Source organism: Oncorhynchus tshawytscha, linkage group LG07 (genome assembly GCF_018296145.1).
Source record: "Oncorhynchus tshawytscha isolate Ot180627B linkage group LG07, Otsh_v2.0, whole genome shotgun sequence".
Taxonomy (NCBI): Eukaryota; Metazoa; Chordata; class Actinopteri; order Salmoniformes; family Salmonidae; genus Oncorhynchus; species Oncorhynchus tshawytscha.
The window spans coordinates 12,526,654-12,551,662 of NC_056435.1; the positions used below are offsets into that span (position 1 = coordinate 12,526,654).

Below are 25,009 nucleotides of genomic sequence, written 5' to 3' on the forward strand. Positions count from 1 at the left end.
CTGCATTGTCGGAACTAGAAGCACAAGCATTTCGCTACACTCGCATTAACATCTGCTAACCATGTGTATGTGACAAATAAAATTTGATTTGATTTGATTTTGATTTGATTTTTAGAGCACGATATAGGGAATAGGGTGCCATTTTGGAGGTACCCCATGAATCTCTCCCACTCTGTAACGGTACCATTCATTGTTGAGTGGCTTCTTCCTTACGTAATGCTTCCAGAAGGCTTCGAATGTCAGGAGGTGGATGGTGATGAGCGCAGGACTGTGAGGAGAGGAATGAGTTTGAAGGGGGGCTGAAGAAGAGGAGCGGGTGTAACTTTAAGCTTGATTTATTTAGTCCCAAAGTCCATTTTGAGTTAACCCATGCTAGACCTGGGTTTAGCTTCGGGATCAACTCAGAGAAGCAGAATGACAAAGGAGAGAGAAATGCTTCCTCCCTCTTCCCACCTTGGACATACAGCACTACTACTGCTAGTAGCTGCTGCCTTGTCTGATTTTAGGCTTGTAAAATTCCAGAATTGTATTTTGTGATTGTCTGGATCTTTATATGATCTATTAACAGTTCCATCTAGATTTCGAGCAAAGGGTATAATAATGGAGTGAATTTTTGCAACTCCAGTCTGGTCGGATGACATTTTGTAAACCATAGAACTCCACCTCAAAGATCTCCACTAGTACTGTGTCGTTGACTAGCACCCTCATGTTTCCTGCATTCTGTGGAAGTGGTCTTGTGCAATGCTGCTGATGGTATCATCTTTCTATCATCGTCATCGCCTTAGTTCTCTCTGTCCCTGTCACGTAGAGGTGTGGGTTAGGCCCGCGGAGGGCTTATCGGGGAACGCATTATCAGACGATTGGCTTTGCTTGACGTTAGCCTTCATTTCCTCTTCGTGCAGGAGAGGGATTTGGCTCTGTCTGCTATTGCGATAGACTATTCCTTTGCAGAGTTACGTTTCTAGCATTACGGTCCTGCTATGAGGCACGTGTGTGTTGTGGTTGACCTCAAACCGGGGGTTTATACCAACAGACTAGGAGAATGGGTTCAAAGGACATGTCCTCACAGACCACCTACCCCCATGTGTCTTTGTCCATGTGTGTGCGGGTGTGTGTGTTTACTCAGAGAAGGGTAGCTCTGCTGGTACTTTCAAACACAGCCCCGTAATACCGTGTGCATGTTCCACAGAGCACTATTATGCAAGCCTTGCAGTTGCCGTGACCACAGCGCAGCATGTCAATCTAAATCCTAAACAACATCGCTGTGTGGGTTCATCAGACTAAAGATGCTCATCAGGCTTAAAGATGCTCTGTGAAGCACAGGATGTGGAAAGATCTCTTGTTAGGTTTAAATACCACCTCTCTGACGTTTGATTAGAATGCGGCTATATTTAGCCTGCCACTTGGCGATAGGCAGCTCTTTCTGCTTGATTAAAGCAGCAGCGACTTAAGGAGCCATGTTTTGTCACTGACACACTGGCTGGTGAGATCTCAGCCAGTCTCGGCTCATATCAGCTGGTCTCTTTCTTGTCAGGAGGAGGGAGGGAGGGAGCGAGGGAGGGAGCGAGGGAGGGAGGGAGTGTGTGTGTGTATAGAAAATACTTTAATAATAATCTGTCTGCCTCCCCCTATTGTTCTCCTGCTCCTGTTGCCCCGGGAAACCGTGGCTAAACCTTAGGCCTTTTGTCTCAGGCTAGCTGTCTCATGACCACATGACTGTTGTCCAATTCTGCATTAATTTCACCTTTGTTTTAACCGGGAGTCATATTGATACCTTGGTCTCTTTTCCAGATTAGCAGAATACAGAATACGGCAGAATACAGAAATACACACAGTAAATAGGAACATGCAACCAACGCATAGCCTGCGGTGTCGCACACACTGGCTCAGGGTGTTGCGCTGGGCACGTGTGATTCCACTGCAGTTGGACTGCGCAGAATCACTGCTAGGGGCTACTCATTATGTGACGATTGATTCTGTGCATTGCCTTCGTTCAAACGGATCCCCTCAAACACGCCGATTGACTGTCTTCTCGCTCAAAGGCTTCTTCTAGCAGATAATGGCTGAAACGGGAGCAGCTTCAAAGGTATCTTTAGGTGGTTTGGACCCACTGGAAGTTGGTGAATAGCAGCGTTGAAGTGTCCGCTAGATGCTGATCTCGAGTCAGTTTTGCGTTTACCTCCCTATGGTTAATATTAGGTTTGAGGGAGGGAAGCTCATCCTAGATGTGGAACTTCACCCCGGAGCGTTCTCATTTGTCTACTGTATCCGCCACTATGCTGTCTATTATATAAATGATGTATTGCACAGCCATTGTGAGTATGAAAACAACAAAGATATTAAAATAGATGAGAGGGCCGCGTCGCAGCATGTGCTCTTTACATCGAGGGTTATTAAGTCAAAGCGCTGTGCGAATTAAATTAATTTCAATCAGTGATTTTCCTTGGAGTAGAGACTATATATTATCAGAATGAGGTCCCCTCCCAGTAACTGACACACACACACAGACACACACTCCTGACGTGGTAGGATAGAATGGCTTTGTGTGCAGAGATCACATGACGTTCTGTTCAATAGAATTCTGATACATTTTCTTCTCTCTCACTGAAATCTCTTTGTTTCTTAGTGAATGCTACTCGGTACAGAAGGATGAATTGTCATTGGACTATGGGCCGTAGAGTTTTAGTCTGTAGCCCAATCATGGCGGGCCTCGTCAGAACTTGGCGTTTGGGCTGAGCCGACCCTGAAGGTTTAATAATTAATCTAGGACTGATCAATCACTAGAGAACAAAGTGATGCATTGTCTAATATTTGGCTCTGTACAAGCCGCAGGACTTTTGGATGCACGATTTGGTAACTCAGTCTGCCTTTTGTTATTGGCAAGCTCCCCATGGGTCGCAAATGGTAAAGATCCTGCCTCTTTGTTATTGGCAAGCTCCCCATGGGTCGCAAATGGTAAAGATCCTGCCTCTTTGTTATTGGCATGCTCCCAATGGGTCGCAAATGGTAAAGATCCTGCCTCTTTGTTATTGGCAAGCTCCCCATGGGTCGCAAATGGTAAAGATCCTGCCTCTTTGTTATTGGCAAGCTCCCCATGGGTCGCAAATAGTAAAGATCCTGCCTCTTTGTTATTGGCAAGCTCCCCATGGGTCGCAAATGGTAAAAATCCTGCCTCTTTGTTATTGGCAAGTTCCCCCAAATGGTAAAGATCCTACCTCTTTGTTATTGGCAAGCTCCCCATGGGTCGCAAATGGTAAAAATCCTACCTCTTTGTTATTGGCAAGCTCCCCATGGGTCGCAAATAGTAAAGATCCTGCCTCTTTGTTATTGGCAAGCTCCCCATGGGTCGCAAATGGTAAAAATCCTGCCTCTTTGTTATTGGCAAGTTCCCAATGGGTCGCAAATGGTAAAAATCCTACCTCTTTGTTATTGGCAAGCTCCCCATGGTTCGCAAATGGTAAAGATCCTACCTCTTTGTTATTGGCAAGCTCCCCATGGGTCGCAAATGGTAAAAATCCTGCCTCTTTGTTATTGGCAAGCTCCCCATGGGTCGCAAATGGTAAAAATCCTGCCTCTTTGTTATTGGCAAGCTCCCCATGGGTCGCAAATGGTAAAAATCCTGCCTCTTTGTTATTGGCAAGCTCCCCATGGGTCGCAAATGGTAAAAATCCTGCCTCTTTGTTATTGGCAAGCTCCCCATGGGTCGCAAATGGTAAAAATCCTGCCTCTTTGTTATTGGCAAGCTCCCCATGGGGCAAATGGTAAAAATCCTGCCTCTTTGTTATTGGCAAGCTCCCCATGGGTCACAAATGGTAAAAATCCTGCCTCTTTGTTATTGGCAAGCTCCCCATGGGTCGCAAATGGTAAAAATCCTACCTCTTTGTTATTGGCAAGCTCCCCATGGGTCGCAAATGGTAAAAATCCTACCTCTTTGTTATTGGCAAGCTCCCCATGGGTCGCAAATGGTAAAAATCCTGCCTCTTTGTTATTGGCAAGCTCCCCATGGGTCACAAATGGTAAAAATCCTGCCTCTTTGTTATTGGCAAGCTCCCCATGGGTCGCAAATGGTAAAAATCCTGCCTCTTTGTTATTGGCAAGCTCCCCATGGGTCGCAAATGGTAAAAATCCTGCCTCTTTGTTATTGGCAAGCTCCCCATGGGTCGCAAATGGTAAAAATCCTACCTCTTTGTTAAAGCTCCCCATGGGTCGCAAATGGTAAAAATCCTGCCTCTTTGTTATTGGCAAGCTCCCCATGGGTCACAAATGGTAAAAATCCTGCCTCTTTGTTATTGGCAAGCTCCCCATGGGTCGCAAATGGTAAAAATCCTGCCTCTTTGTTATTGGCAAGCTCCCCATGGGTCGCAAATGGTAAAAATCCTGCCTCTTTTTTTCTATCCATTTTGTGCAGATGCTTTGCTCTTCAGAACAAATGTTCACAGAACAGGTAGTGACTGTTAAGAGATTTTTAACAGGACAAGACACGCAGTCTGCAAAGGTTCCCTTATTGTTATCGAACTCGTTTAAAGGTCAGAGCTGATACCTGTAGTTCACTCATGGCCAAGCCACAGGCCCCAATGGCAATATCCTCTTGTCAGTCCAAACTAAGTTTCCCTCGGACTGTGAGAGAGTATCAGCCTAATGGACAGGGCAATCACGGCCATGGGCATGATGACAGACTTTCAGACAGCCCCCTGAGAAAATAAAGCCCTGACTGAGCCTCATCACCTCTGTCATGTAACAGCCATTTCTTTAATGGGACACCTTCCCCCAACCCTGGTGTTTTCATCCTCACAGGAACACGAGTGCGCTAAGGTTTTGCACTATATAGGAAACAGAGGGGCATTTTGGGACGCACCCAATCATTTTCGACTCATCTTTTATTTATGGGTGATGCCATCACATTTTCTTTATTGGAATGGGACTTTTCCCAGCACCCCGTTCCACTAAACGCCTTTTAGTGCCGCCGACATATCTAAACTCCACCCATGTCTGTTGTCACGGTGTGAGGCTGGCAGAGAGCGAGCTTATCTGAACCTGCGTCAGTCTGCTGCATCCGGTATAGAAATCACCACTGTATGCCCGGCCAGGGGAGCAGCATAGCCTCACTGGCATCATGTATCTGTCGCAATGTCTGGCTGGCTGGATGGTACCATGTGGTCACACATGTTACGCTACCTGTGCTCGTGCTATTGGGAGACAGCACACATCACATACATACATATGTTGTTTCAGTTCTGGGCTGTGTTCAGTCTCTTCCAAATACCCTTCACCTCCCTGAGGGTACATGGAATTACAGACCCAGTGAAGTCATTGGTTGTCCTGAACTTTTTGACGTGTAAACCCAATGTGTGTGTGTGTGTGTGTGTGTGTGTATTTTTGTTGTGTCATGCGCATACATGCCTGAGGCAGTGTGTATGTGCACATGAGTGTGTTCATTCATGCCTGTGTATTGATCTCTCCGTGTCGTCTTAGTTTGTCAATTCCAGACCTGCACGGTTTGTTGATCCCTTCCTTTTTCTCTCCTCTCTTTCTCTCTCTCTCCTCTCCTCTCTTTTTCTCTCCTCTCTTTTTCTCTCCTCTTTCTCTCCTCTCTTTTTCTCTCCTCTCTCTCTCTCCTCTCTCTCTCCTCAGATCTGCTGAACGGCGCTCAGGAGAAATGTGAGCTTCCCCCCATGGACGGCTTCCCTCACTGTGAGGGCAAAGTCAAGGTCAGCGACATACACACGCACACAGTCACACACACACACACACACAGACACACACAGACCGTAACCACCAGCAGCAGCAGTAATCACAGCCCTCCAGCCCCAGGCCAGAGTCTGCCCGGAGCAGATACCGTCATATCATAAAGGCCATCTGCTCTGTGCGCTGCTCCCAAGCCTCCGCTGGCACCAAGGAAAGGCAGGCATGGCTAGCCGATCACCATTTTTAAAAGAGACAAAACAGGGCTCAAACAGGCTCCCTAGCGGAAACAGATGAGCTGTTTTGTCCTATTTAGCTTCCCTTTGTCTCAAATGTCTATCTCCTTTCTCTTTTTTTAAATGGGATTATTTCAACCACGTTAAATCTCAAGTGTTTCATTGAGGTTAAATCAGAATGCAGCTTTTCAGTGTATTCTGTTGCGCATGGCCTAAATGTTTCTGCTGACTAAACTGTTGGCTCGTAAAATAACTTCAGACAGTTTCTTTTATTCCTCTGCCGTTTTTATGGGTATGGTGGAAATCGCAGCTGTCACAGTGCTATATAATACTGTACATGGTACAAACTTCCTACTGGCATCCTTTTCCTTCCTGTTATTGTGCTCTGATGGATGGGATAATTATTATTAGAATAATCTTTCACAAGGTTTTCAGCGGGAACAAAAGACATATTGAAGACTTCTTGCTCCTTCCCATTACAATATACTTTGGAATTCATAAACCCCTGTCGAATACCTTTTCAAGTCAATTAGCTGCACGTGATGTTTTCATCTGCCTTGCGTGACTCATTCCATGGGACTTACTTGGGTGGCTGTCAATCTCAGTGGAATTAGTTAGGGCAGTCTCATATAAACCTACACCGACTCTGCATAACCTAGTCATTCAAAAACAATGGGATGGAAATCGGATAGAAAAATCTGATGGAAATTGCAGTGATGGAAAGAGGCAATGGCAGGCTACGTCCCAAATGGCAGCCTATTCCCTATGTCGTGCACTACTTTTGACAAGGGCCCATAATGAATAGGGTGTCATTTGAGACTCAGCCTTAATGTGTCAGTGTTGGAGTGGAACACCATTATTCCTAACCCAGACTGTAAGCCATATTCCCACGTAGCCTTGGCCAAGTCGTATCCCCACTCTGTGCCTTCACTCTGCCTTCACTCTGCTCCTTCACTCTGCTCCTTCACTCTGCGCCTTCACACTGCTCCTTCACTCTGCTCCTTCACTCTGCTCCTTCACTCTGCGCCTTCACTCTGCTCCTTCACTCTGCTCCTTCACTCTGCGCCTTCACTCTGCGCCTTCACTCTGCTCCTTCGCTCTGCTCCTTCGCTCTGCTCCTTCACTCTGCTCCTTCCTTGCGCCTTCACTCTGCTCCTTCACTCTGCTCCTTCACTCTGCTCCTTCACTCTGCTCCTTCACTCTGCGCCTTCACACTGCTCCTTCACTCTGCTCCTTCACTCTGCGCCTTCACTCTGCTCCTTCACTCTGCTCCTTCACACTGCTCCTTCGCTCTGCTCCTTCGCTCTGCTCCTTCGCTGGGCTTCAGCAGATTTTTTTTTCTTCTTTCTTTTACCTTTATTTAACTAGGCAAGTCAGTTAAGAACACATTCTTATTTACAATTACGGCCTAGGAACAGTGGGTTAACTGCCTGTTCAGGGGCAGAACAACAGATTTTTACCGTGTCAGCTCGGGGATTCGATCCAGCAACCTTTCGGTTACTTTCCCAACACTAACCACTATGCTACCTGCCGTTTTGCACATCTCCATCTGTGAACATCTGAAAACAATATATTTTTGTCCCTGTTTCTTTGCTTATATTGCCTGGTTGTTTTTCTTGGATTGGGTCCACACACACACACACACACACTTGGGTCTGGTCAAATAGCTCAGAGCTCCTACACATGGGATGGGAGGACTGGCCAAGGCATGTGGATTGGTAGGCTAAACTGGAACCTATTGTGTTCAGTCCTGATTAAGTCTCTCCTCCTCTTCCTCAGTGGATGAAGGACATGTGGCGGTCAGACTCATGCTACACTAACTACGGCGTGGACGGCTCCACCTGCTCCTTCTTCATATATCTCAGCGAGGTGAGTGGTGTCTGTGTCTGTCTGTGCATGTGTGTCTGTGTCTGTCTGTGCACGTGTGTCTGTGCGTGTCTGTGCACGTGTGTCTGTGTCCATGCGCACAGTGGCTACAGTGTGGTTTGATCTACTCATTGACATTCAGTGTTAACAGCCTAGGGGACGTGGAACGCCCCAGCTCTTTACGTATTCATCCACTGAAACTCCACGCGCCCTTGACGACTGAACTATGTACTTGTGAATTATACTACAGCGCAGATTTTTTTTCTAGGAGTTGATATGGAAACATGTACTGTAGCATTCTGATGACTCTAGCGAGTACGGTACGCACACCCAAACACAACACTCCAGATGTAAAGCCCATTTATACCGTAGCATTCTGATGACCCTAGTGAGTATGGTACGCACACCCAAACACAACACTCCAGATGTAAAGCCCATTCATACCGTAGCATTCTGACGACCCTAGCGAGTACGGTACGCACACCCAAACACAACACTCCAGATGTAAAGCCCATTTATACCGTAGCATTCTGATGACCCTAGCGAGTACGGTACGCACACCCAAACACAACACTCCAGATGTAAAGCCCATTTATACCATAGCATTCTGATGACCCTAGCGAGTACGGTACGCACACCCAAACACAACACTCCAGATGTAAAGCCCATTTATACCGTAGCATTCTGACGACCCTAGTGAGTACGGTACGCACACCCAAACACAACACTCCAGATGTAAAGCCCATTTATACCGTAGCATTCACAAATAAGGTTTGTCCTCTGTTGGTCAATGAGAAGCTCATTGCTAAGTAGCAATGACTGAACTGAAGTTTTTAATCAAACTCAAGTCCCTGACTCTTTATGTTGATTATTCTCGGTCAGATATGGGAGCTGGTCAGATATGGGAGCTGGTCAGATGTGGGAGCTGGTCAGATGTGGGAGCTGGTCAGATGTGGGAGCTTATAAATGTTGAGATCAGTGCTTGGGGGAAGTGCAGTGTCATTTTACTCTACTGAAAATACCTGTTGGGAGAGACATGTACCTTATCCATTAAAGGAAAACTTGTTTCATTAGTCCATTCTTGATATAGTCACAAAATGTTTTGCATGGCAGCAATCAAGATATATCAGTTTCAAAATACAGCCAGTATGATGCATTTTGCATTATGTTATGCAACACTCAGCATCATATGATGCAAAATGCATAACACCGGCTGTATTTCTGTATTCCCAACCTTTATATAGCATGAGAACTTGATTGCTGACAAGTAAAACATTTTGGGACTGCGTGTGTGGGTGGAATTCTCCTTTAAGGGAGAGAGAGGGTGGCTGCGTACCAAATGCCATCCTATTCCCTATTTAGTACAGTAACTCTGACTAGGGCCCATAGGGAACTTTTAGGTACGCAGCCAGTGAGAGGTCTATGCAGTGAGACGGCGCTCTATCTCAGTCGGTGTGACTTGCTTTCACAATGGCGATATGCATGTATTTCCATGTAGTATCAGCCTTGTTCGTTCTCTCTCTGCCTCTCTACTTTTGGCCTGAGCCCTACACCCTATCAGCCAGAAACTCCAAAAGTAGTGCACTATATGGGGAATAGGATGTCATTACAGTAGGGTGGGGCCAAATTGTTTCTCTGTCTATCTTTGTATCTGCACTCAGTGAGGCTGGGCCCACCATTGCTATTCGATTCATCAAACACCCCCCCTCCCCCATCAGAACCTCTGAAGTGAGATCAAAGTGAGCTAGGCCACTGTCGGCATGACATCTGCTTTCACTGAAACAATTACCTGCCTAATGATTGCCTGATTTGCCTCCTAGGCGGCATCCCAAATGTTACCCTATTTCCTATATATAGTGAATTACTTTTGACCAGGGCCTATATGGCTCTTATCTAACGTAGTGCACCACATAGGGAAGCGGGTGCCATTTTGGGACACAACCCTAGTGTCCCTTCCTCCCTCCCTCGCCCCTGCGTCCTCCTCTCTCTCCTCTCCTTTGGCAGAGTTCACAGGCCCCATACTCTGTCATATTTTCCATCTCAGTTCCTTCTGATGTTATGTTCTGATGTTAATGTCATTTTAGGTGGAGAACTGGTGCCCGCACCTGCCGTGGAGGACCAAGACATTGGACGAGGAGGCCGACCGGAGGGGCCAGGTGAGTGTCTGAACTGAAGGGCTTTCCACACTGCCAAGCCGAGACAAACTGAGTATAGTTGCTTGAACCGCGCTGGAAAGGACAACGGGAAAATGAAATATTAGAGCCAACACAGTTTGGTTCAGGTTGGCACGATGTGAAAATGACAACGTGATAAGAAAATATCCTAAAACACAATAGTGAAAAGGGCGTAAGTGCCCGTCTCTGCACCCTGCTGAAAGACTCAACAGCCTGGCCAGTCCTTTTCACTCTCACCACTCTGGGGACTGGCCAGACAGAATACCCAGCCTGAAGACAAATGCCACAAAAGTCACGAGGGCATTGAATAGCTTTTATAATGTTAGAACATGTGCTCTTTAGCTCAAATGGTACCGACTAATGCATAAGCAATGTTAGATGCTGCACATAGGCTAACACACACACTGTCTGAAGAGTCAAGTCACTCCAGTGATTGCGTTAGTAACTGACTATAGAGCGGGAGAGGATTTATACCATGACGCCGGTCGCCATGCCAATGGGCACTCGCTTAAATCTCCTTACAGGGCCGTCTGAGGTCAGAACTCCGGGCGTGGCTCGCCGTTATTGACTTTAAATATACTCCTGGTTGTGGATAATGCGATAAGTCCAAATGTAATACTCTTTGCCCCCCTTCGGATGTCCTTTTGTTTTTGAGATCACCATTGATGGTGGCTGTTGTTGTTGTTGTTGACCTGGGCCCATAACGCTATGGGTTAAAAGTAGTGCACTATACAGGGAATAGGGTGCCATTTCGGACACGGTCCCCCAGACTTTTCTCTCCCAGTGATTTCCTGTCCTGATGAGGGATGGTAATACACTGCCAGAGCGTTGTTTCCCCAGCTTTAGCAGCTGTTAATGGCAGGCAGGACGACATCTCAACCAAGCCGCCTGTGGGGAAAGCTTTCTTAATTATTGACCCTAGAGAAGCGGAGAAATGTGTAGATTGGTATCGTTGCATTCCTGCGTTCAATGAGGAGCCATACGTCTTTGCAATGCAAAGAGCGCCTGGCAGAACTTGGCACTCTGTAGCTTTAGTGTTTAAGTTGATGAGAATCCCCTCTATGTCCTGTATATCCAATGTGCGTGTTGGAGATTTTGACAGCGTTACAGAATCGCTGATCTACAAATGACCTCAAATCCTACATACAGTGGGGCAAAAAAGTATTTAGTCAGCCACCAATTGTGAAAGTTCTCCCACTTAAAAAGATGAGAGGCCTGCAATTTTCATCATAGGTACACTTCAACTATGACAGACAAAATGAGAAAGAAAAATCCAGAAAATCACATTGTAGGATTTGTAATGAATTTATTTGCAAATTATGGTGGAAAATAAGTATTTGGTCAATAACAAAAGTTTATCTCAATACTTTGTTATATACACTTTGTTGGCAATGACAGAGGTCAAACGTTTTCTGTAAGTCTTCACAAGGTTTTCACACACTGTTGCTGGTATTTTGGCCCATTCCTCCATGCAGATCTCCTCTAGAGCAGTGACGTTTTGGGGCTGTTGCTGGGCAACATGGACTTTCAACTCCCTCCAACGATTTTCTATGGGGTTGAGATCTGGAGACTGGCTAGGCCACTCCAGGACCTTGAAATGCTTCTTACGAAGCCACTCCTTCGTTGCCCGGGCGGTGTGTTTGGGATCATTGTCATGTTGAAAGACCCAGCCACGTTTCATCTTCAATGCCCTTGCTGATGGAAGGAGGTTTTCACTCAAAATCTCACGATACATGGACCCATTCATTCTTTCCTTTACACGGATCAGTCGTCCTGCTCCCTTTGCAGAAAAACAGCCCCAAAGCATGATGTTTCCACCCCCATGCTACACAGTAGGTATGGTGTTCTTTGGATGCAACTCAGCATTCTTTGTCCTCCAAACACGACGAGTTGAGTTTTTACCAAAAAGTTATATTTTGGTTTCATCTGACCGTATGACATTCTCCCAATCTTCTTCTGGATCATCCAAATGCTCTCTAGCAAACTTCAGACGGGCCTGGACATGTACTGGCTTAAGCAGGGGGACACGTCTGGCACTGCAGGATTTGAATCCCTGGCGGCGTAGTGTGTTACTGATGGTAGGCTTTGTTACTTTGGTCCCAGTTCTCTGCAGGTCATTCACTAGGTCCCCCCGTGTGGTTCTGGGATTTTTGCTCACCGTTCTTGTGATCATTTTGACCCCACGGGGTGAGATCTTGCGTGGAGCCCCAGATCGAGGGAGATTATCAGTGGTCTTGTATGTCTTCCATTTCCTAATAATTGCTCCCACAGTTGATTTCGTCAAACCAAGCTGCTTACCTATTGCAGATTCAGTCTTCCCAGCCTGGTGCAGGTCTACAATTTTGTTTCTGGTGTCCTTTGACAGCTCTTTGGTCTTGGTCATAGTGGAGTTTGGAGTGTGACTGTTTGAGGTTGTGGACAGGTGTCTTTTATACTGATAACAAGTTCAAACAGGTGCCATTAATACAGGTAACGAGTGGAGGACAGAGGAGCCTCTTAAAGAAGAAGGTACAGGTCTGTGAGAGCCAGAAATCTTGCTTGTTTGTAGGTGACCAAATACTTATTTTCCACCATAATTTGCAAATAAATTCATTCAAAATCCTGCAATGTGATTTTCTGGATTTTTTTCCCTCATTTTGTCTGTCAGTTGAAGTGTACCTAGGATGAAAATTACAGGCCTCTCATCTTTTTAAGTTGAAGAACTTGCACAATTGGTGGCTGACTAAATACTTTTTTGCCCCACTGTAACTACTCATCATGTAATGAAGATGAGCGATTCTCTGCCTCCTTGCTCAAACTGATCACGACAAACACAATTGTGCGTGCCCGTTTGTCATCGTCCTGTGCCCCAGGTGGGTGGAGATTTCACTTTAGTCTAAAATGTGCACACTCCGTCCACCTGGAACTTCTGCCGATCTAAAACTTGTCTACCTACCCCCTTTCAGAGGCTAACGTTCTCTTTCTATCGGGTAAACATTGAAAGAGGTTAATGGGTTAAACCATAACGCCTAAAGAGTAGGGGTGTCTAACTTGTGTCGTGTCTTCCTAGACGGAGATCCGGACGAGCTTCGAGGAGCTATACCGGGTCACGTCTCGGCGAGAGGAGTTCCGCTGGATGATGCTCCGGATCAAGCGCATGGAAGACCCCTGGATCAACGCCATCCGCGCCCTGGCTGCCAAGCAGAACCTGGCCAAGCGCAAGAGGAAGAAGGTAGGACACGGACATGCTCTCAAACACGTACTCATGTGCACGCACACACATACTCATGCAAGCTTGCACTTAAAACACTTGCACGCACTCACACAAACACACCGCCAAAAATATATTAGCTACATGGAGAATAGAAGAATAGAGAATATTGGAGAATAGAGTCAGCCCATGCCTTTCTGAACTGAGAATATTGAAACAAGGAAAGTCTATTGTGTTCTGCTACCTGGCCCCAACGATTAGTAATGGAGGTTTCAGTTCCCTAGTGATCTTCAGGACTTCCTCTTTCTGACTCTACGGCTTTTAACAGTGTGGATATGACATATGGTGAGAGACCTACTTCCTCTTTGCACCTGAAACTCCAATTCTTCACTTTTTTTCCCAAGAAGTGTACGCTTACATACTCCTTGTAATGGATTTTAAAACATATGATTGGTGTAAGCATTGGCTTGAGTGAGCAAGAGTACACTTTGGGAGAAGTGGGGAGAATCGGGACCCAGCCCAAACTCTCATGCCAAAGGCTCCGAGCAGGAACAAAGTAGCCTGATCCCAGATCTCTTTGTGCGGTCTTGCCAACTTGGCAAGACCGCACAAACAGATCTGGGATCAGGCCAGGAACAAGGAGCCTGCCCCATTTCCATGACCCTAAAGAGTCAAGATAGGCTTGGTCCCAAATGGCACCCTATTCCCTGTAAATTGCAATAGTTTTCACCGTAGCCTTATATTCCCTGGCCGACAGTAGTGCACTATATAGGGAATTAGGGTGCCATTTGAAACACAGTCACAGTGTGCTGAAAGGTTGATTTTTATATTATTACAGTCATAATCCTCTCTCTACCCATTAATCCCTGAACAATGCACCTTGGTGATTGTGTCTCCGTCCCAAATTGCACTCTATCCCCTACATAGTTTACTACTCTGGGACCTGGTCAAAAGCAGTGGACTATATAGGGAATATGGTGCTGTTTGAGACGCTGGCTAACACGGCAGCTGAAAGTGTGTTGAGAACGTCCATAGAAAGCACAGAACATTGTAAAGTTGGATTCTGTCCCGTGGCTCAGTGTGTTCCCTGGTGAGTAGAAGGAGACTTGTGCGCTCTGATGTTAATAATGATACGTCTTCTGTGGAGCGCATCTTGCGTTCTGCCATGCTGTACTCGGGCAATTGAAACGAGCCTGCCGTTTGAATAGGGAAAATGCCTTATTACATTTTTCCAACCCATTGAATTGCGTTTGGATTACTTCACTAAAGACGTACACCCAGATGGTTGGCGATGTGCCCGAACATACTTGAATAAAGAAAGTTGCACACTATATTACACCGTGATTTATTGGGTTGGTAATACTGTATGAATTTCTTAAATGTTGATGATATAACCCATTTCCTTACTTCTCTGTATTGATAGCTCCGTTGGGAATCAAACTCGCAACCCTGGCATTGCTAGCGCCATGCTTTAACCAACTGAGCCACAATGAGAAACAATAGATTTCAACTGAACTGACACCATCCATGCCCCTCTCTCTCTGTCAGATCCTGGTGCACCTGGGCCTATTGACCAAGGAGTCGGGCTTCAAGATCGCAGAGAACGCCTTCAGTGGGGGGCCCCTGGGGGAGCTGGTGCAATGGAGCGACCTCATCACCACCCTCTACCTGCTGGGCCACGACGTACGCATCTCCGCCTCCTTGGCCGAGCTCAAAGAGTGAGTGTGTGTGTGTGTGTGCACCCCTCAGACATATCTGGGTGGTGTTCAGTGCAGAGTACCGTAGCGAAACGGCTAAAAACGTTTTCCAACGTAAAATTTTGAAGGGCGTTTCTTCTTGAACAGTTCTAGGATCATAATGAATAAGGTTGGGACTTGATCCTAGATCGGCAGCACTCCTACTCTGAGACACTTTATGGATACAGGTCCAGGTCTCGCCTGTCCATGTAGTCTTATTCATTGTGCTCTAAAAGGCTAAACTGATCCTAAATCAGCAGCACTCCTACTCTTGAGATGCTTGATACATACAGCCCCTGGTATTACCTCCCCAAGGTCACCTATGGAATGAGCAGCAGAAGCTAAGTACAGCTAAAGCTAGTGTAATGTGAGGTGGTTGCAACCCACCTGCTTCTGAAAAAACACCCACATGTTCTTTGTGTGCTCTAGTCCCGCTTCGTTAGGTAAAACCTGTCTCACATTGCTTCCTATTTGCATAAGAGGGGTTTACTGTGTGTAAACAATCCATAGCTTTCTTCTCTTTGTTTGTTGTGTGTTAACATCATGTTGTTGCTCTCTTTTTGTAATATATTACAATACCACGTTATTGTCCATGTTACAGTGAATTTAAAACTGTTCTCAACCCCAGAGCATTGGTTAAAAGTAGTGAACTATATAGGGGAATATGGTGCCATTTCAGATACACCCGGTGTGTCCTAACTAAGCCCACTCCCTCGTGCAGGATCATGAGGAGAGTGATGGGGAACAAGTCCAGCTGCCCCACCCAGGGGGACAAGGTGGTGGAGCTCATCTACATTGACATTGTGGGCCTGACCCAGTTCAAGAAGACACTGGGGCCCTCCTGGGTCCACTACCAGTAAGTACTCTATATATATATATATATCTCTGTCTCTCTGTCGGTCTGTCTCTGTCTGTCTACACATCCACCTCATCTATGGGCTGGGTGGGGCATGTGATGTTTTTTACATTTTTATTTAACTAGGCAAGTCAGTTAAGAACACATTTTTATTTACAATGACTGCCTACCCTGGCCAAACCCTAACCCGGATGATGCTGGGCCAATTGTGCGCAGCCCTATGGGACCCCCAATCATGGCCGGTTGTGATACAGCCTGGAATCGAACCAGGGTCTGTAGTGATGCCTCTGGCACTGAGATGCAGTGCCTTAGACCACTGCACCACTCGGGAGTGTGTGTGATTTTGTTCATTTAGTTAGGTGGAGAGCGAGAGAGAAGTTACTTACACATCTCCTCCCTAGAAGAACACCTATCGACTAACACAACTCATCTCACATACACATGGTTCTGAAATCTATCTGACTCGTCATACAATGCCTTAGTTAAAAATATGAGCATCCTAGTTTTTCATCCAATGAGTTTCCTGGTATCCTCGTTTACACCTGTGTCAGGGGGTATATTTGATTTGATTTGATCTCTTTGGAATCCGCATCCTCCTTGCTGCTCTGACTAATTGGGAAGTGGGAACAGTGTCAGGCTCTCTGTCTGTGTCCCTCTGAGTCTCCCGAGGCTGTATCCCTCCCTGTAGGATACCAAGCATTGCTGGGGCATGCTGTCAGAGTGTTCGCCCACTGCTCATTTACTGATTGGAGAGAGGTTGGCGGGATGAAAAGAGGCCTATTTCCTGCAGCTTATTTGATACCTGGTGGGGTAGCTATTCAGGAGGCAAAGACCCAGGCACAGAGGGTGGGACCAGATGTGATTTACACACTCATTAGCATCTGAATGAGTAGGCTGAGACTAAGGCCCAGGCTGGGTTGACATTTAAGTCATTTCACAAGATGCTCTTATCCAGAGCAACTTACAGTAGTGGGTGCATACATTTTCATACTTTTTTCTCGTACTAGTCCCCCGTGGGAATCGAACCCACAACCCTGGTGTTGCAAGCGCCATGCTCTCCGAGGTGGGCCTGCTCCCCCTGCCTGGATGGGTGGATGGGTTTTTCTTCTGTAAGCCCCTAATTTTCTTTTCAAGCTAACAAAAGTCTTCAGGTCTCATGCAAGGCTTCTCATCGAACAAGCTCACTATCATGTGAACCAGCTCTGTTACAGTGGCTGCCATCAAACTGTTCTTTCACTGGGCTAAAATTGCATTACGTCTGAGCACAATCGTTTGATGTTCCAATGTTGGTAGGCCATTTCCATGGGAACATCAGGTCAAGATCTTAACTCTTAATGGGGAGCGGTGGTCATGGTTGTGTCGTCTGTTAACGGTGTCTGTTTTCTGCCCACTCTAATGTGCGCATGCGTTTGTCCGCTCCACTGATAAGACTGTCTGAACCGGCACCTTGTACTCCTCGCCACTGATCTGAACAATGTTCGAATTACAACCTTTGTCTCCAGTCGACAACAATCTCATTTGAAAGACTTTCACCTGCATCTCTCTCTCTCTCTCTCTCTCTCTCTCTCTCTCTCTCTCTCTCTCTGTCTCTCGCTCTGATAATCTCCTAAGAATGTTGTACTGTGTCTGACAATACACACGTGTCTCAAAAAGAAGAGATTTGCCTGCTGTGGCTTTAGTCCCACTGGTCTTGGTGGGACTAATTGTTCCTCTGAAGTATCCCAACGGTGTGGTTGGAGGTTGTTACGAGAACTGCCTTGTGAGAACAAGAAGTCAGGTTCGCTAATAGCCCCAAGATTTCCTTTCTCGTGTCAACACTTTTTGTTTGTTTCAGGTTTGCATTCTGTTTCATCTTGCTCTGAGGAAATTGACTGGGATGCATCCCAAACGGCTCCCTCTTCCCTTTAATATGCATTTGTTTTGACCAAGGCCCCTGGTCAAATGTAGTGCGCTATTTAGGGAATAGGGAGCCGTTTGGGACACAGATTCAACCTTTTTACAGACGGTGTGGTCGTAATGCAGGTTCCAGCTGGCATTTTCATGAGTGTATTGATTAATTCCTCGTTATACATATCGGTGAAGACATTTACATTTGGCCACTTGATTCAGTGTTGATTTTGTGACGTGCACTTCCAGGAAGGTTATAAGATGCCTCGGCTTTACTGTAACTTCAGGCAAAAGTTCTGTTGAAAGTGCATTTTGATTTTTAAGCCCGACGATTCACGTCATGGAACAGTTTGGTCTCATAGTTATCTAATCCTGTCTTGTTTACGTTCTTACATATGTCCTCTCCTTCCTCCTCCTTGTCTATGCAGCTCTCTCCCTCTCTATTTAAAGCGATGCTCCAGAACCTTTGTATAATTTCAGCCAGTAGTTTTGAAAATGGTGCTCATGAGCCAAAACGGGTCCCTGTTTTTTTTGTGTGTACTACGTCATTATTTTTTTGTGTACTACGTCATTATTTTTGTGTGTACTACGTCATTATTTTTGTGTGTACTACGTCATTATTTTTTGTGTACTACGTCATTATTCTTTTGTGTACTACGTCATCCAATTGTGTTTCATTATGTAGAATATGTTATTGTTTGCAATTCCTATAACATGTTGCATCCAATTCGTACAATATGTTACAAATTTGTTGTGCTTAAGATCCTGGACTTGCATCTTGAAGTGTCTTTCATTTTCCAGCCTCTCTAGAACAGCTTCTAATATAGAACAATTCTACATTAATGTGAATGCCACCATGATTACGGATAGTCCTGAATAATGATGAGTGAGAAAGTTAGACGCACAAATATCATACCCCCAAGACATGCTATCCTCTCACCATTACAATAAGAGGGGAGGTTAGCATTTTATATCATACCTCCAAGATATGCTAACCTCTCACCATCACAATAATAGGAGGGATTAGCATTTTATATCATACCCCGAAGAAAGGCTAACATCGCACTGTTACAATGACAGGGGACATGCTAATCTCTCACCATTACAATAACAGGGGAGGTTAGTATTTATATCATACCCCCAAGACATGCTAAACTCTCACCATTACAATAACAGGGGAGGATAGCCTTTTATATCATACCCCCAAGACATGCTAACCCTCACCATTACAATAACAGGGGAGGTTAGTATTTTATATCATACCCCCAAGACATGCTAACCTCTCCCCATTACAATAACAGGAGGGATTAGCATTTTATATCATACCCAAAAGACATGCTAACCTCTCACCATCACAATAACAGGAGGGAATAGCATTTTATATCATACACCCAAGACATGCTAACCTCTCACCATCACAATAACAGGAGAGATTAGTATTTTATATCATACCCCCAAGACATGCTAACCTCTCACCATCACAATAACAGGAGAGATTAGTATTTTATATCATACCCCCAAGACATGCTAACCTCTCCCCATTACAATAACAGGAGAGATTAGTATTTTATATCATACCCCCAAGACATGCTAACCTCTCACCATCACAATAACAGGAGAGATTAGTATTTTATATCATACCCCCAAGACATGCTAACCTCTCACCATCACAATAACAGGAGGGATTAGCATTTTATATCATACCCAAAAGACATGCTAACCTCTCACCATCACAATAACAGGAGGGAATAGCATTTTATATCATACACCCAAGACATGCTAACCTCTCACCATCACAATAACAGGAGAGATTAGTATTTTATATCATACCCCCAAGACATGCTAACCTCTCACCATCACAATAACAGGAGAGATTAGTATTTTATATCATACCCCCAAGACATGCTAACCTCTCCCCATTACAATAACAGGAGAGATTAGTATTTTATATCATACCCCCAAGACATGCTAACCTCTCACCATCACAATAACAGGAGAGATTAGTATTTTATATCATACCCCCAAGACATGCTAACCTCTCCCCATTACAATAACAGGAGAGATTAGTATTTTATATCATACCCCCAAGACATGCTAACCTCTCACCATTACAATAACAGGAGAGATTAATATTTTATATCATACCCCCAAGACATGCTAACCTCTCCCCATTACAATAACAGGAGGGATTAGCATTTTATATCATACCCCCAAGACATGCTAACCTCTCACCATCACAATAACAGGAGGGATTAGTATTTTATATCATACCCCCAAGACATGCTAACCTCTCCCCATTACAATAACAGGAGGGATTAGCATTTTATATCATACCCCCAAGACATGCTAACCTCTCACCATCACAATAACAGGGGACATGCTAACCTCTCACCATTACAATAAGGCACAGGCACACACGGAAACAGATGCAGGCAGGAACAAACACACATTCACTCGTTCTTTCTCTTCCTCTTTCTGTATCGATCTATGTATTGGTCTATCTCTCTCAAACACTCTCACTACAGAAAACCAATGCTTGCTTCAATCATCCTATCGACTGTAATCATTATTTGCTGGCTATAATACGCTATAATTTCAGTTTGTCTAATTCTCAATATTCTCAATACTACATGGGAATCATTATAGACACATGACTGATATCTTAAAGGCGACCGTTTTGTACTCCTTGCCACTGATCTGAACAATGTTTGAATTACAATCTTTGTCTCCAGTCTACAACAGTCTCATTTGAAAGACTATTTCACCTGCATCTCTCTCTCATAATCTCCTAAGAATGTTGTACTGTGTCTGACAATACACACGTGTCTCAAAAAGAAGAGATTTGCATGCAGCGGCTTTAGTCACACTGGTCTTAAGTTTCCTCATTGTGAATCCATTTCCCCTATTTCCTGAGCATCTTGAGACGACACACACACACACACACACACACACACACACACACACACACACACACACACACACTGTCTTTCTCTCTTTTCTTTCTCACGCATGCACACACCCACCCACCCACCATCTGCGAAACATCTGCCTGGTCAGGAGTGGCCTTGACTGGGCTGCCAGACTGAGCTTAGCCAGCCCCTCTGGTACTCCTGGCTCCTCATCAATTTTTATTAATGCTCATTATTACACCTCCACCCCACCAGGGGTCAATCAAAGGAGTATGTTGGACTCTGTCCAGAAGGATTAAAGATGGAAAGGAATAGTGGTGAAGCATAGCCAGGTGTTTATTTTTAGGCTTTCAAAAAAATATTTTTTTTGGGGGGGGACTTATAATGGGGGTAGCAGGTAGCCTAGTGGCTAGAGCGTTGGGCCAGTAACCAAAAGGTCGCTACAGAAGATCGATTCCCCGAGTTGACAAGTTAAAAATCTGTCGTTCTGCCCCTGAACAAGGCAGTTAACCCACTGCTCCTCGGCCGTCATTGTAAATAAGAATTTGTTCTTAACTGACTTGCCTAGTTACATAAAATAATCTGAAAAAGCATCTGTCAGGGAAACTGAAAGATGGGAGCTGAGAGAAGGTGACTGAAAGAGAGATAGTTGGAGAGAGAGAGAGAAAGCTAAAAGGCTTGATTAGAGAGGGGGAGCGAGAGAGAAAAGGTCATGAATGTGTCATTCCATTGCACATGACATCCTTTCTCTGTTCCTCTAATTAGTCATGAAGTGTAACCTTTACTGTTCAAGTTTCATCTGTAGGAAGCTCTTTCTGCTCTTTGTACACTAGCTGTGACCATGCTGAAGGTGTGGAAAAGATATACATCATGTAATTAATTAACCATTTGTTAGCGGTTGAGGCATACAGCTGGAAGTGTGTATTAATGCGGTGTGTACTATAGATGTATGTTAGCACTATAATGTGGTGTGTGACGGGTGTATGATACCTTTGTCGTGTTTGGTGTGTGTTACAGGTGTATGCTGCGGGTTTTGGATTCCTTCGGCACAGAGCCCGAGTTCAACCACGCCCACTATGCTCAGTCCAAGGGCCACAAGACCCCCTGGGGCAAGTGGAACCTCAACCCCCAGCAGTTCAACACCATGTTCCGTAAGTAGCATCTAATGGCTCTGGGGTGCAGATCTAGGATCAGCTTCTCCTCCCCAATCCTAACCTTAACCATGAGTGGGGGAAATGCCAAACTGACCCAAGATCAGCATCTAGGGACATCTTCACCCTACTCCCACCTAATGACAGGGTCATGTTCATAAATCAAAATCAAATCAAATCAAATTTTATTTGTCACATACACATGGTTAGCAGATGTTAATGCGAGTGTAGCGAAATGCTTGTGCTTCTAGTTCCGACAATGCAGTAATAACCAACAAGTAATCTAACTAACAATTCCAAAACTACTGTCTTATACACAGTGTAAGGGGATAAAGAATATGTACATAAGGATATATGAATGAGTGATGGTACAGAGCAGCATAGGCAAGATACAGTAGATGGTATCGAGTACAGTATATACATATGAGATGAGTATGTAAACAAAGTGGCATAGTTAAAGTGGCTAGTGATACATGTATTACATAAGGATGCAGTCGATGATATAGAGTACAGTATATACGTATGCATATGAGATTAATAATGTAGGGTAAGTAACATTATATAAGGTAGCATTGTTTAAAGTGGCTAGTGATATATTTACATAATTTCCCATCAATTCCCATTATTAAAGTGGCTGGAGTTGAGTCAGTGTCAGTGTCTTGGCAGCAGCCACTCAATGTTAGTGGTGGCTGTTTAACAGTCTGATGACCTTGAGATAGAAGCTGTTTTTCAGTCTCTCGGTCCCTGCTTTGATGCACCTGTACTGACCTCGCCTTCTGGATGATAGCGGGGTGAACAGGCAGTGGCTCGGGTGGTTGATGTCCTTGATGATCTTTATGGCCTTCCTGTAACATCGGGTGGTGTAGGTGTCCTGGAGGGCAGGTAGTTTGCCCCCGGTGATGCGTTGTGCAGACCTCACTACCCTCTGGAGAGCCTTACGGGTGTTGGCTGAGCAGTTGCCGTACCAGGCGGTGATACAGCCCGCCAGGATGCTCTCGATTGTGCATCTGTAGAAGTTTGTGAGTGCTTTTGGTGACAAGCCAAATTTCTTCAGCCTCCTGAGGTTGAAGAGGCGCTGCTGCGCCTTCTTCACGATGCTGTCTGTGTGAGTGGACCAATTCAGTTTGTCTGTGATGTGTATGCCGAGGAACTTAAAACTTGCTACCCTCTCCACTACTGTTCCATCGATGTGGATAGGGGGGTGTTCCCTCTGCTGTTTCCTGAAGTCCACAATCATCTCCTTAGTTTTGTTGACGTTGAGTGTGAGGTTATTTTCCTGACACCACACTCCGAGGGCCCTCACCTCCTCCCTGTAGGCCGTCTCGTCGTTGTTGGTAATCAAGCCTACCACTGTTGTGTCGTCCGCAAACTTGATGATTGAGTTGGAGGCGTGCGTGGCCACGCAGTCGTGGGTGAACAGGGAGTACAGGAGAGGCACCCTTGTGGGGCCCCAGTGTTGAGGATCAGCGGGGTGGAGATGTTGTTGCCTACCCTCACCACCTGGGGGCGGCCCGTCAGGAAGTCCAGTACCCAGTTGCACAGGGCGGGGTCGAGACCCAGGGTCTCGAGCTTGATGACGAGCTTGGAGGGTACTATGGTGTTGAATGCCGAGCTGTAGTCGATGAACAGCATTCTCACATAGGTATTCCTCTTGTCCAGATGGGTTAGGGCAGTGTGCAGTGTGGTTGAGATTGCATCGTCTGTGGACCTATTTGGGCGGTAAGCAAATTGGAGTGGGTCTAGGGTGTCAGGTAGGGTGGAGGTGATATGGTCCTTGACTAGTCTCTCAAAGCACTTCATGATGACGGAAGTGAGTGCTACGGGGCGGTAGTCGTTTAGCTCAGTTACCTTAGCTTTCTTGGGAACAGGAACAATGGTGGCCCTCTTGAAGCATGTGGGAACAGCAGACTGGTATAGGGATTGATTGAATATGTCCGTAAACACACCGGCCAGCTGGTCTGCGCATGCTCTGAGGGCGCGGCTGGGGATGCCGTCTGGGCCTGCAGCCCTGCGAGGGTTAACACGTTTAAATGTCTTACTCACCTCGGCTGCAGTGAAGGAGAGTCTGCATGTTTTCGTTGCAGGCCGTGTCAGTGGCACTGTATTGTCCTCAAAGCGGGCAAAAAAGTTATTTAGTCTGCCTGGGAGCAAGACATCCTGGTCCGTGACTGGGCTGGATTTCTTCTTGTAGTCCGTGATTGACTGTAGACCCTGCCACATGCCTCTTGTGTCTGAGCCGTTGAATTGAGATTCTACTTTGTCTCTGTACTGACGCTTAGCTTGTTTGATAGCCTTGCGGAGGGAATTGCTGCACTGTTTGTATTCGGTCATGTTACCAGTCACCTTGCCCTGATTAAAAGCAGTGGTTCGCGCTTTCAGTTTCACGCGAATGCTGCCATCAATCCACGGTTTCTGGTTAGGGAATGTTTTAATCGTTGCTATGGGAACGACATCTTCAACGCACGTTCTAATGAACTCGCACACCGAATCAGCGTATTCGTCAATATTGTTATCTGACGCAATACGAAACATATCCCAGTCCACGTGATGGAAGCAGTCTTGGAGTGTGGAGTCAGCTTGGTCGGACCAGCGTTGGACAGACCTCAGCGTGGGAGCCTCTTGTTTTAGTTTCTGTCTGTAGGCAGGGATCAACAAAATGGAGTCGTGGTCAGCTTTTCCGAAAGGAGGGCGGGGCAGGGCCTTATATGCGTCGCGGAAGTTAGAGTAACAATGATCCAAGGTTTTTCCACCCCTGGTTGCGCAATCGATATGCTGATAAAAGTTTAGGGAGTCTTGTTTTCAGATTAGCCTTGTTAAAATCCCCAGCTACAATGAATGCAGCCTCCGGATAAATGGATTCCAGTTTGCAAAGAGTCAAATAAAGTTCGTTCAGAGCCATCGATGTGTCTGCTTGGGGGGGATATATACGGCTGTGATTATAATCGAAGAGAATTCTCTTGGTAGATAATGCGGTCTACATTTGATTGTGAGGAATTCTAAATCAGGTGAACAGAAGGATTTGAGTTCCTGTATGTTTCTTTCATCACACCATGTCTCGTTAGCCATAAGGCATACGCCCCGCCCAAATGGAAGAAAATGGTCTAAAACAGAGAGGGGCAACCTGTACTCATCCAATAAAAAATAAAAATAATTAGTTTTACATTGAACCTTTATTTAACGGGGCAAGTCCGTTAAGAACAAATTATTATTTACAGTGACTGCCAAATCCGGACGAAGCTGGACCAATTGTGTGCCGCCCTATGGGACTCCCAATCACGACCAGTTGTGATACAACCCAGATTCGAACCAGGGTGTCTGTAGT

At 45.5% G+C, this 25,009-nt stretch overlaps 1 protein-coding gene across 1 annotated transcript in view; it reads left to right on the plus strand.

Moving 5' to 3' along the window:
• LOC112253994 (alpha-1,6-mannosylglycoprotein 6-beta-N-acetylglucosaminyltransferase A) overlaps positions 1–25,009 on the plus strand; it is a 124,982-nt gene that overhangs the window by 46,337 nt on the left and 53,636 nt on the right. The window contains exons 4-10 of the mRNA XM_042324123.1: positions 5,632–5,708; positions 7,698–7,787; positions 9,869–9,940; positions 13,008–13,169; positions 14,697–14,866; positions 15,606–15,740; positions 21,554–21,687. Coding sequence (XP_042180057.1) covers positions 5,632–5,708; positions 7,698–7,787; positions 9,869–9,940; positions 13,008–13,169; positions 14,697–14,866; positions 15,606–15,740; positions 21,554–21,687 — 840 coding nt within the window. The remainder of the gene's footprint in view (positions 1–5,631; positions 5,709–7,697; positions 7,788–9,868; positions 9,941–13,007; positions 13,170–14,696; positions 14,867–15,605; positions 15,741–21,553; positions 21,688–25,009) is intronic.